We start from the raw sequence: 13,807 nt of genomic DNA, 5'->3' as shown, positions 1-13,807 counted from the left end.
TCAGATTTCTTGAACTTTCACATAGTGTATTTACTTAGTAAATGATTTTGGTCATAATTGGTGCCCTTTAAAGGAGAAACAAACCCTTTACCTAAAAAAACCCTGTGGGGGCAGCTAGGCTGGGGAGAGGAGGGAGGGAGGTCTACCTGGGGTGGGGGTGTTTTTGGTAAAGGGTTTGTTTCTTCTTTAAGGTTATCAGCGGTTTCTGGTATAGAGTCTCTGATATAGAGAAATTTAGTAGCCTATTTATCAATGGCTGAATTATACTGGTTTTAGAGGTTTTTGAAACCACGACTAAACTCACAAACTGTAAAACTATGAATTTTATTGAGATTTATTTAAAAATCTAAATAAAAATATGAATACCTAGAAAACCTCTAAAAATTCAAGTTTTTCAGACAATTCCTAGTGGAAAAAAAATAAGAAAACCTCTTAAAGTCCTAATTGACTTAGAGCAGTCCAATAGGATCAGTGAACCTCCCTTTGACTTTTATAGGACCTCAACAACTTTTACCTGGCAAAGTTTTGTGGTTTTTACATTTCATAAATCTCTCATTTTTAGAGCTTTTGTAAAAAAAAAAAATAGATAACCACAATTTTTTTGAGTTTCTGGGGGGAAAAAAAATCGAAATTTGATTTTTAGTAAATTACCCCCTAAAATGAAAAGCGACGAAGTGAGAGAGAGAGAGATGCTGAGAGGAGGATAATGAAGACTAACTTAATTTGTTTAGAAACGGTAGATAATATTTAATTTATATATAGAAAGTTTTTATTTCCATAAGTTTAAGCTTATATTACATTAGAATTAGAATTTAGCCATTGCCTGTCCAGGACTTGTTGGCCATAGCCATAGCACATTTAGGTTAGATCAGATTACAAAAATAGCTGCTTATTTACTGAAACTGGACATAAAATTATTCTTTTTGTGATACTGACCTTATAATGCTTCCAAAACAACTCGGTACTGAAGCAATGGAACTGACCCATCAAATTTTAGAATTTTTCACTCATCTAGCATTGCTATTCACAGGAGCCTATAATCCAGGGATAGCACTTAGTTTTGTATGAAGCACTGATTTTGTAAGATATACAGCATCTTGAAATGACAAACCCGACTGCCTAAGGATTGTTTTATGCAGTTGGGTTACCGCACATCCCATAGGGAATAAGTACAAAGTGACCATTGTTGCTCCCTGAGCATTCGGGTCTGTATTTCTTCTGTAGCTCTAACAATACACCTGTCTGGACAAAACTAGATGCCATCCACATAATATTGTGTCTTACTCATTGCCATATTTGATGTCAGTATCACTTTATTAAAACATTTATAGAAGCCGCCATGTTGTAACATTGAAGACTGTTTTTTTGTTACTCTGTCCCATGTCACATTGTGAAGTCAGGCACAGACACATCCTCTTCCTTATTTGTCTGAACTGATCCTGACTTGATAACTGGTCTGTACATGAATGCTATAGAATGATGCATGTAATACAGTCTTATATCCTCACCACTACTTCTGCCTTCCTTTAAATCATGTGTTATGTCCTTAAACCTCCCAGGTTTTCTTTCCAACTATCCATCTCCCCCATCATATCCATCTAACCCACGTCTTGTCCCAGTCCCAGCCCTAAAGTTCTCTCATATTGAAGAAGATGATGGTGAGTTTAAACCAGCAGTCTTGTGTGCTGCAGCAAGATGATGGTGTGTTTGCATTCTGCATTCAAATGGAACCTTTTCTGATCTATAAAATACCCACTGATAACAAACGACCTGGTTCTATTACCTTCTCAGCTTTGTGGTCTCTTGCTGGGATAAAGCAAATGGGTCTTCTTCTATACAAATTCATTGTCTAAACAATAACAACCCTAGGTAAGCTCAATAGAGCCATAACAGGGTATGTAACATTCAACTAAGCATGGCATTTAAACTAATACAGATCTAACCCTATCCAATATTGGATAATGCACGTAAATTAAGTTCTGTATAAGCAGTGCCATTTGCTGGTTCATCTTGATTAATTTGTAGGAATCATGGAGATTCATGATATGCAAATCATTATGTGGATAACTTTGAGTTGACAAATGCCTAATTCACGCAACATCTTGATTTATAGACCCAAATTACACAATTACAAGCATTCCAAACCAATTCAAACTGACCCATTCATTCTTAAAGCTTCAAATATGGCATGGTCTCTCAAGAGTTTTAATGGCGCAGATCATGGGGCAAATTCACTAACCTGCGGAGTTGCTCTAGCGCAGGCTTCGCCGCACTTCGACAGGCGAAGTTTCACCAGGGTGCCGCTAATTCACTAAAATCCGAAGTTGTACTCAGGGAGGTGAAAGGTAGCGAAGTTGCGCTAGCGTTAATTTGTCAAGGAAAGCGCAGTTACACTAGTGATACCTAATTTACATACGGCACCAACTTAAAGTACAATGGACGTATATGTAGCAGGTGTTATATTGCCCTACACATGTGGCCACTGTATAGTTTAGGTGCCATATGTTAGGAAATGTAGGGGGGAAGGAGGGTACCCCAAAAAACTTAGACTTCGAAAAAATTTCAACTTTTTTTGAAGCAATCCCTATCTACTCTATTGCACTTCCCCTGGTCTGAGGTGGCGAAGGCAAGTCTGGCGCAAGAGGTAACGTTCAGTAAAATGCACAAGTTAGTGAATTACCGTAGTTACGTCCCTTCATCATAGTGCAACTTTGCCTGGCGTAAGGGTGCAAAGTAGAGTAGGTACACTTCACTAGCAAATTTACGCCAGCACCCGTTAGTAAATCGGCGAAGTAACGAAATGACGTCACGCTGGCGAATTTGCTCTAGCGTTAAGCGCTTCACACTTTAGTGAATTTGCCCCCAAGTCTCATGTTACAGAAGGAACAGAAGCTGGGGCTGGTGCTTTCTGTAAAAAAAGGGGTTGTTCATCTTTAAATTAACTTTTTGTATGACGTAGAGAGTTATATTCTGAGACAATTTGCTATTCATTTTAATTTTCTATTATTTGTGGTTTTTGAGTTATTTTGCTTTTTATTCAGCAGCTCTCCAATTTGTAATATCAGCAATCTATGTGCTAGGGCCCAAATTCCCCTAGCAACCATGCATTGATTTGAATAAGAGACTGGAATATGCATAGGAGGAGGGCCTGAATAAAAAGATGAGGAATCAAAAGTAACAATAACAATACATTTGTAGCCTTAAAGAGCATTTGTTTTAGATGGGGTCAGTGACCCCTATTGGAAAGCTGCAAAGAGTCAGAAGAAGGCAAATAATTCAAAAATGATACAAAAGAGAAAAAACAACAAGCAGTTGAAAAGTTGCTCAGAATTAGCCATTCTATAACATACTTAAAATTAACTTAAAGGTGAACCAGCCCTTTAAGCAACTGCTTTTAACTAAGAAATGATCAACAGATTCTTTTGGGTTAACCATTTCCCTGAGGTCTGGCTTTACTGTTGCCACAATGCATTTTGCTAAACGTAGATCAAAGGGAAACTAAGAAACATAGAGTCTAGAATGTTGTCAGTCAAATACTGGACAACCAGTGCTGAAGATTCTATGATGTACATCAGGTAAGGGTTAAGGTTGGCTTTCCTTTGCCTTATCATTGGGGTAATAGTTCTTTCACTGCTCCTTTCCTTTGAGGCCTTTTCATTCATGCTGCCTCTTGCTTTACCTCATTTAAGGAGGGAATGCACTGAATACAGGACTCAGCATTTAGTTATTAGCCAAATCCTATGTTTTTAGCAGACAAAATCCAAGCATTTCTATTTCTATTCTTACATATCATGTTTAGTTGATATGCAAGGTCATCCTTTTCTAAACACTCTACAAGCTGATCCAGAGGAAGTCAAACAATATCCCAGAAAACTAACTGCAATCTCATAAGCCATCATTGTACTTTCAACTGATGATATTTACTCAGTGAAGCTAAATTATTGATCATGGCAGGTATTTCATTTAACAATGATAAGGTCAGGTTTTTAATTAGGATTCAGATTTAGCATTTAACCAAATTAAAAATAATTTGAATTCAGTGCATCCCTGGTCTACCTATCCCTAGTTGCTCTGATATTATGTTGTTTTTTTAAATAAAAAATAAGAGAAGCATGAAGGATGTCTCTCTGGAGTTCATTCTACTTGATAATGTACAGTGCTGGCAATTTTGTGCAATTCTTTATCTCTCTCTATCACATATCTTCTGATAAAAGACTTATCTGGTTCTTCCTGTTTCTGAAATATACCTTGTTCTGGTATTTTGTACTGCTAAAGATATTTAATTTATTCTACTGCCTGTGGTTTGTTCTCTGCAGGAAAGGAGCTTAAGGTGGTGGTTAACACCAATGATCCTGAATATGAACATGTATACACAGTGGAGGATTACAAGGAAGACTTAGATGAGGATGGAACGGAGAGTTCTCTGTTAGCTGATGGCAAGTCATTCCCATATCTCTGCTTTAAACATGCAACATTCTTGTGAATAGTTCCTGCCATTGTACCCAGTGTCGGACTGGGACACCAGGGGCCAACCAAAAAACCTCAGACCAGGGGCCCACCAAAAGTTTTTAGATGGGGGGCCCACCCTCAGTACTATTTTCTTCCTCTCCCCACTCAACCTCTATTATTATAGTCTCTTTTCTTTACATACTATAATCTATTATTTCATCTATTTAGCCACTTTCATAGAAATAGGGAATGGCCATGAAATAGGCCAAATGTTTAGCAGCATGAGGGCCACTGACTCCTGGGCCCACCGGGAGTTTTCCTGGTATCCCGGTGGGCCAGTCCGACACTGACTGTACCCCAGGCATAAGATAAATTACAAGTCAAATATCACTTTAGGTATGTCTGTTTTCATTACGCTCGCACAAGATGGCTTTTTGTATATGTCCTTTATATCTGCCATCAATAGATACAATCTGTTCCCTGATTTCTAGACACTATTATCTTATAGCCAATGGTTGATCGCTGGTTGTTGCCAAAACACAAATACACTAAAACACACAAAATTATAGGGAAGGAAATTGTGGTTACGCTGTTTAGCCATATGTATTAGACGTAAAACTGATGTCCTATTGCCATCTCATATTTGAAGTCTTTGAGCTGTTGGATTTAATTTCTTTTGAATGCCAAAGGTATATGTATGATTCCAGCTCTAGCAGAAGTCATGGTATTTTGATATGAGATTGTAAACAGTGTTTGGGCAGCACCCTCTTTACCTGCATTTTTGTAATCTGTTCATTGCATGCACCCATTTATTGTTCAGAGTTGCAATATATGTTGCTCTTTACAAATACATAATAATAGTTCCTTGAAGAATAGTGTTTATAATAATAATTTGAGCAGAAGGAGCCGCTGGGCATTTCGGGGTTTAATCTAAATCATTAGTTTCCAACATGTTGTTCTTTTAGTGTTTTTTAACTGCATCAGAACTAACAGCTTTCAGGTATTAGTGGGATCTTGGAAGTTTAACAAAAGCCATACAGCCATAGGTTGGATTTCCCTGAGTTAACTACAAAGCATATCCAAGATTTACTACACAGTGTAATAGCATTTGATATGTACTATTACAATGCACTGAATGAGTTCTTCTAAGGCTGAAATGCTCTATCTGCCCTGCCTCAAGGAGGCACTTATTACAGGAAAACGTATGCCTGGCAATGTCAGAAATATAAAGAATAGAAATGGGTTTGATAGAAAGAACTGTCTTTCAGTGTAAGAGTATTTGAGTTTATACTCTACTTAAAGTCAAAGGTGAGGAAATAAATTCTCATTGTTTTTCAGACGTGACCATACCAACTGAACCAGATACAAATGAGAGAAGGAAAAGAGATGTAGCTAATCAAGGTAACGCAATTATATCTCTTCTCTACTATAGATAGATATATTGTTTTACATGGTTACATAATTAGCTTGGGTTGAAAAAAAAAACAAAATCCAAATAAACCCCAGTGCAAATAAATAAAAATATACACATACTCATAGCGACCTATCTATACACTCATATATATAAACTATATATACCAATATCTGTACTCACTGTAGATTTTAGTATCACATTAGCCCTTGATATAATAGCCTATGAAATCATCCAAGCCAAGGCATAAATACAATCCAAACCTCATTGTCCTCACTCTTCTCTAATCTAAAGGGGTGGACTCTGGTGGTTTTTATGGGAAAAGACCCCATCGTAACTGTCTATAATGTCCTCGTACTTGTAAAGAGTAATAATGTCCCCTCGCAAGTGTCTTTTTTTCAGAGAAAACATCCCCAACCTTGACAGTCTACCCTCATAAATTAAATCTTCACTCCCTCTAACCTGTTTAGTAGCACTTAGTCTCTGCACTCTCTCCAGCTCATTTATATCCTTCTAAAGAACTGGAGCCCAAAACTGCACTGCATACTCCAGATGAGGCCTTACCAGGGACCTATATAGAGGCATCCCTTGAGTTAATACTCTTTGTTCTACAAAACAGCACTTTATTTGCTGTAGTAGCCAAAGCATGACACTGTTTAGGGTTACACAGCTTGTTGTCCACAAAAATCCCCAAATCATTCTCAATTAAGGCAACCCCCAACACACTACCATTAACTGAATAACTCACATTTATATTATGTGGTTTGTCATTGTTTATCCTTCTAGATATATGCACTTTCCCTATGGAGGAGGGAGACTGTGCCAAATACACCTTGAAATGGTATTATAACCATGTAGTTGGAGAATGTCGCCCATTTGTTTACAGTGGCTGCGGTGGAAACCTCAATCGATTTGATGAGAAGGAACAATGTGAGCAGCGATGTGATCACAGGAAAGCTGCAGGTGTGTGACAGAGAAAACCCTAGTATATTCTTGTATAGAAATCTTTGCTGTGGTATTCATAAACATTATTTGCTATAAATACATTAATTATTATACTGTTAGTTTTATTTTTCAGTATAACGCAAATGTCCTCTTTTTAAACAAGATAGTCTACCCTGTGGCAACAAGTTGGCAACCCTGTGGTGCTTAGTGATTTCACTTGGGTCATATGACTCATTGGTATTATATGAAATAGGCATGTACCTAGTGCAGTGCAGGGTGCAAAGTGCAAAAAATGGGAGCAATTTGCCATGCTTTTTGCACATTGAAAAATTGCTCCATTATGAACCTGCAGCCCCCATCCACCATGAATTCAGCACTGCCTGCATTTGGCAGCAATGTATTTATGAGGGACGGATGAGTGGAGAGACGAATGAGTGGAGACACATGCTTTCTGCAAATTAGGGAATGCCAAGTGCCTTGAGTGTGAGGATGGTGCGTTCTGCACCTTGTGCTGGATTTTTTTTTATCTGGAGCAAAGTGCAACCAAAACCTGGACAGTAGTGCTCTTTAAACGAGCACTAAGGGGTGCAGTTTTGCACCCCTTAGTGATCATGCATTTGTGTATGGGGTGCTTTAAAATTTGTGGAAATTACCAGTCAATTTGGAGGTAAATGATACACAAGACCCATAATTATCCTGTAAATTATATAATTATAATGCACTTATAAACAGTGTTTAGAGATGCAACTAGTTATAGTTGGTGCTGGTAATAAGTGATGTTATTTGTGTCACATGACTTGAAGGTGTGTATAATAAAAAATAATGTACCCCCTTCTTGTATAATATGAGAAATTTAGAAGTCACCACCTATTAAATATCAGATCACTCTATTTTGTGTTTCTGCAGCTAAAACACAGCAAATCGGAAGCTAAGAAACCCTGCAAATCAAGAGAAAACTGATGTACATTGTAATTTTTGTATGATTTGCCAAGTTAGTAAAAACAATGCAATCTGCAGGGTCAACCGGGAAAGACCATTGTGTTCCTGTGCTGTTACGTCTGGGAAATGTTTGTGTATTTTATAATATTAATATAATTCTGACAGCTGTTACTTGTTATACATGGTGCATAATAGTTTTTCTGTAGAAGATAAATGGTGCTATTTTTTATCCCACGTCCAAAGTGAAATTTTTATCTAGCGAAATAAGTTAATTCTAGCAAATATTTAAAGGTGTTCGGCTAATATCTAGCAATGCATTACTGGAACCTCAAACCGTGGCCAAGCTGTGTCTGTTTTGCACACATTTTGTTATCGGTCAGGATCCCCAGTGCGCTCACTATACTCCTGACCCCCCTCAGCTTCATTTGGGTCTTTGGTCTCTAATGTTCCATCTCTACATTTATGGTTAATTAACCCTATAATAATCACAGACTCTCAGTCCATATCAACTCTTCAACCACCTACTTGTTGAGGTTATACAATTCAGGTCTATCAATTCAAACCATTCAGTTGTTCGTTTATCCTAATCTGGGGTAAAATAAACTTCTTCCTGTGCAAAGTGTGCAAATCCGTTTTTCACAACTACATTCTTTCCTATGGAAATATGGACCAATAACTGTGATGAGTTGCTGCCACTTCTTCTGGTTGGTGGAAAGAACACTAAAGGGTGCAGAGATATTCAACTGACCAATTGACTGGAGTGAGCAAGTCTGGCCCTGCACTATTCACATATATGCACGACATTCCAACGTCCTTGCGCTTTTGTGTAAATTCCACCCATTTTGAGTCTGTGATTTGAGCTAGTGCCACCAAAACCGAGATGTTTGTAAAAAAATGCCAAAACAGCTCTGGAATCCTATTAGCACATGACTTTCTCAACTTTTTTTATTTTATACTTTAGCTACGTAACATGAGTTCTGTAGCACATCAATGACCGAAAACAATTTCATTTAACAAGAATTTGCCTCACCATCAGTTATAGGTGTTGAGGTCTGCAAGCAGAAGCTGTTCCAAAGCTCTGAGTGTTATGTTTGTATGTAAATATACATTATATACATTTATATTGCTTTATACTGAAGTCAGGGTCTATCAATATGGTGCTAATGTTAACTCCTGCCAAGGATATTACTTCTGACTATGTAACCAATGGTTGCCAAGCTATTTCTGTTTTACCTGAGAGCATAGGCCAGCCACACTGCAGTCTCATTGGCTCAAGTCACAGGACAGCTTACCCACATTAACATCATTGACCATTGTTAATTAATGTATATTGGAAAGTTGCTTACATTTGCATGTTCTTTAATTATGCAAAATAGACGTTGGGTTGTTGGGTGAACATCACCTTTAAACACAGGTTGTTTCATTATAATTATTATTCTAGCAAAGATATTCTTACTTACAGGTCTGTTAGGATTTAGTTACAAATAGGGATGAAACCACTGATCTTCAGACAAGATAATATAATCATGAACTATATCCAGACAAGTGAATTCAAGAAATTGAGTTCCTGCCAGGATCTACAGCTAGTTTGTCATGTTAAATGATAGTCATGTGACTGTGTGTTTCCTTCCAAGGCCTCAGTTTATAATCCTAAAATTGTGCCCCATCCATGGAGAACTTGCTCCTATTTAGTTTCAGTGTAGGCTGCACCATAGGCAGGTGGATAGTCCAGGGTTCTCCTGCATCTCACTGTCTAGCTTGTATGTCTAAATGGCACTCAAGCTTGGGGGTATCCAAAGGGATGCCACATGCTGCCCAACACTTTTGCATACAGCTCAGCCAAAGGTAGGCACAATGTATTCATAGAGTGGTGTGGCTCTTTTCACTTCACTCTGGGAGCAGAAAGAACTGTGCTTGAGATGTAAACCATAGAGTAGAGTGTATAGTGCAAAGAACATAGCATTTAGTGGCCGTTTTTTTATACTGAGCACCCTATCCTGTGGTTTGGCCTGAAAAAGCCATTTTTCCTGTTATTTATACAACTTTAGCATAGAGAGGCCATGACAGGTAAAGGAAACAAAACATGCTAGCGGAAACTGGAATGCTTTGTGATCTGGAGCTCTTCTAGTAAAACAGAAATATCCTAATAATGTTTTCACTGTTCTGTAGAAAGATAAGTATTAGGATGGCCTTGCTTCGGAAGTACTACTGTGTGCTTTTTTCATCTTCAGTCCTGCACTTAGGTTGTTCTGTTTTTTTTAAGAATAAAAGAAGTTTATTTAAATAAAACTGTTCTGTGCTTTCTTTTGCTTCTTTTTGTTACATTCAGTTACTGTGCAAAGTCTTGTACAGTATTTATTTGTCCACATTGGAAATGTCATGTCGGAAAGTCATGGATTGTTATGGGTTACTAAGCCAGAAATATATCCAAATTCAGTCATTCTGATAAAATGGTATTATAGTTCTTTGGTCTTACATTGAATGGCTTATAAAACAATATGAACCTCTGCATTTGTATACGGGTTGCAGACCTGTACGAACAAGTGTCCTATCACTGTCTTTGCATCAACTTCTACTTTACTGGCCATTGTATCTCTGGGCATTCAGTGCATATTGCATAGTCAACCTTGCACAGGTATGAACCCGTTATCCAGAAAGCTCCGAGTTATGAAACACCCTTTTAGATGCAATTTTATCCAAACAGTTTAAATTTTTTTAAATGATTTCCTTTTTCTCAGTAATGATAAAACAGTAGCTTGTACTTGATCCCAACTAAGATATCATTAATTCTTATTGGAAGCAAAACCAGCCTATTGGGTTTGTTTATGGTTTAAATGATTTTCTAGTAGACTTAAGGCAGGGGTGTCCAAACTACAGCCCGCAGGCCAAATGCGGCCCGCAATCCATTTTTAATTGGCCCGCTGTTCTTGCGGCGCCGCCAGCTCCTCTCCTTACCCAAAGTCAAACTTTTCCTTCCTGTGGATAAAGTTTTCCTCCCTCCTGACTTGTGGGAATAGCTATTGCACTGAAGCTGTGGTATGTTTCCTTATCTGCACCTGAAAGGGCCCAGTATACACAGGACAAGGGGACTGTGGGCCCTTTGTTATCTCTTCACACACTCGCCTCCATGCCTGGATTGCATAAAATGCTAAACACCATTTACGAAGCTCATTCCGCTTTTTCCACAGACGGCATCAGATGGGGTGAGCCAGGGCTGAGGTTTGGCCACAAGAGCGGTGGTACTGGACCATGTAGGTCACATGCTGCCCATGCCACAGACATGCCATATAATCATTTCTACTTATTTTAGCCTTGTTTTTTTAGAAACTGACTATTAGCAACAGCTTTTTAATTTATGGCTTTTATCTTCTTGGTGTTTTAATTAAGCTGTATTTCAGTACCAGTAACAAGCCTTCAGCTGTTGTCGAACTATAAGTCTTATAACAGGGCTTTCTGGGAGTTGTAGTCTAACAGCAGCTTAACATTTACTATACAGTGGGCTCATGTGTAGGGCATTATAACAACTCTATTGTCTTTATAAAGGTTCCCTGGACATGTGTAATAAACAGTGTAAATGTAATGTATTTGCTGCAACATAAAGATGTCCATTCAACTTTATATTTACCGCGTATGTAAATTACCTGATTGCAAGACCTCTAGCGAATTTCACTAGGCAGAAATGAACGCCAGCGCATCTTCACTTTGAATTGCTCACATTGCCGAAGTTACGCTAGCGAAAATTCGCCAGCGTACGGCGACCAGGATGAAACTCTGCATGTTAGTGAATTAGCGTTGTCTGGGCGAAATTTTCACCTGGCGAAGTTTCCGAAGCAGACGCTGGCGAATTGTCGCCCATTAGTAAATCTGCGGAGTAGCGTCCGTTCACCAGAGCAAACATCGCCTGGCGGTAGAGTGTGAATGACCAATAGGGCCAGTCTCTTTAGCTAGCGAATTGGTGCCTGCACCTGTTAGTAAATCAGCGATGCCCCTGCAGGTGGCAACGCTGTTGAAAAGTCGCTAGCGTTAGCCACTTCGCCCTTTAGTAAATCTGCCCCTTAGTCTCTGTTCTTAGGAGGGGTTTGCAACACCCCATACCATTACAGACAGCCTACCCCGATCTTTTGGCCAAAAAGCGCCAACATGAAAGTTTGGGATTTGTGACCCCAGGGTTCCTGAACATACACGTTGAGGTGGTAGCTCACAATGCCTTAGTACGGCGCTTTCCCTACTATTTTTTTTTTAATGCTGCTCTTTGACAGTTTCTGGCTAATGCACTGAGAAAATTTGCATTTTTCTGCCCATTGGTTGGGGCTATAAATTTACATCATCGTTTTATCATTTTATTATTTTTTATTATGCACTTCTGTGTGTCACCTTTTTTTCTTTTTAGGTGTTTTTTTCTCACATGGGAATTTGAGGGTAAACTGGACCCATAAGAGCTCTGCCCTGCAAACCTAGGGGAGGGCTATATGCCCATCATGCTCCAACTGTCCCTGAAAAATGCACAGAAGAAACACCGGGAAAGCTTCCGTCGAACTCCGGGAAAAGAACTCTCCCTAGCCTGGAGTTGGAGGAGAAGGAGAGTCTGAATATTCAAGAATTAGTGAAGTCTTTTGGCATGGGGCCTGGGATTCACTGAGCATTTCCATTTTAAGGGGGGGTTTATGTTTTGGCACCCTTTGTGCCTTCTGGCCAGGGGTTTGGTGATAAAGGGGCCCTCCCTAGCTTCATCAGAGCTGTGTTTATAGACTGAACACTTTGCAAAGCCTTCTACGGTGGAACTTTGGATTGATGGAGCCTTTCCCCGTTAAGGAAAGGTTCTTTTGGCACTTTGGGACTAGAAAGTACTATTTCTGACTTTCAAAATGAAATAAAACTAATGAGCTTTTGCTTTGCCAGTAATTTATTGTTGCCTTTATCACACAGCAGCATTAGAGAACATAAAGTATACACATAACAGGTAAAATAACTTTTCATTAAATCTAGATTACAATTTTGTCACTTATTCACCAAAGCAAAGAGACACCGAGACCACGATATGCACTAGGGAAACCAGCAAATCAAACAGAGATAATTTCAAATAAAATATATAATCATTGGCGTCAGCTTCCTGACTGGATACAGAAATCATATTTACATTATGAACCAAATTAATTTATTTCATGTTATTGCACAAAGGTGAAACGCAGAGGGTGGTGCTAATGTAAAAAACGGGTTTGCATGGTCAAAAAGCAGTACACTTAGGGGCAGATTTATTAAGGGGCGAATTTCGAGTTTATGGGAGTTTCTAAAAACTTCCATATCTCCCATAAACTCGAAATTTGAAAAAAAAATGACCAATCGAAATTCGTTAAAAAAAACAAAACAATTTTTTTTAAAAAAACGGGTGAATAGGATCGAGCTGCAAATTTGAAATAAGATTCAAAAGTACACCAAATTACTCCAAATTTATTGTAGAGGTTCCCCATAGGCTAAAACACCAATTTGTCATGTTTTAGATGGTGAATAGTCGAATTTGAATTCTTAAAGTGTTTGTTTTCTGTATTGTGTACATTTTGTTGTAAACATAAACTAATAATTATGCCATGTGTGTTTTCAACTTTTTAATTGCTTTTCAATCTTTTTGCAGCCTGCTGATATTGACAAGGTTGGAAACGAAGTTTTAGTTCTTTACAGAAGCTGAATGGTCATAGGAACTGACCAAACCAACCTATGACCAATTTAAACCACGGCTTGACAAATGTACAGCCAAGCAACGCATTCAAATACTCAAATACATGGCTTGGTCAACCTGTAGCCAATGAGACCCAAGGCTTGACAAAACCTATGGCTAAGCCAATAGTTCACAAAGGCCAATATATAAATTGCCTATTTCTTACATTAGTACCGCTTTTTGCACTCCCTTGAATGTGTGTGTAAGATGTTTAAGGTGATTTTTTTTTTTCCTGAAGATAAAGATATAGAAAAGCAAAAGAAAAAAAAATGAAATAGAGTACAATTACAGCGTGTGGGTATTATACACTTGATGCAATAAGTATGATTTTGTCCAACTTCATTTTACAG

The 13,807-nt window shown here is 38.3% G+C and overlaps 1 protein-coding gene across 3 annotated transcripts in view; it reads left to right on the top strand.

Annotated features, from left to right (window-relative positions):
• LOC108714669 (collagen alpha-1(VII) chain) overlaps positions 1-10,028 on the top strand; it is a 145,565-nt gene extending 135,537 nt beyond the window's left edge. For 2 of the 3 annotated variants that reach the window (XM_018259085.2, XM_018259084.2), the window contains exons 117-121: positions 1,560-1,658; positions 4,317-4,436; positions 5,788-5,850; positions 6,647-6,823; positions 7,712-10,028. In XM_018259085.2, the coding sequence (XP_018114574.1) occupies positions 1,560-1,658; positions 4,317-4,436; positions 5,788-5,850; positions 6,647-6,823; positions 7,712-7,737 (485 nt within the window). In that variant the 3' untranslated portion in view covers positions 7,738-10,028. The remainder of the gene's footprint in view (positions 1-1,559; positions 1,659-4,316; positions 4,437-5,787; positions 5,851-6,646; positions 6,824-7,711) is intronic. The other variant, XM_018259086.2, reaches the window with a different exon arrangement.
• Positions 10,029-13,807: the final 3,779 nt, after the last annotated feature.

Source organism: Xenopus laevis, chromosome 4L (assembly GCF_017654675.1).
Source record: "Xenopus laevis strain J_2021 chromosome 4L, Xenopus_laevis_v10.1, whole genome shotgun sequence".
Lineage (NCBI taxonomy): Eukaryota > Metazoa > Chordata > Amphibia > Anura > Pipidae > Xenopus > Xenopus laevis.
Note: the sequence above shows the minus strand (reverse complement) of the source record. Positions and strands in the feature narration are given on the sequence as shown.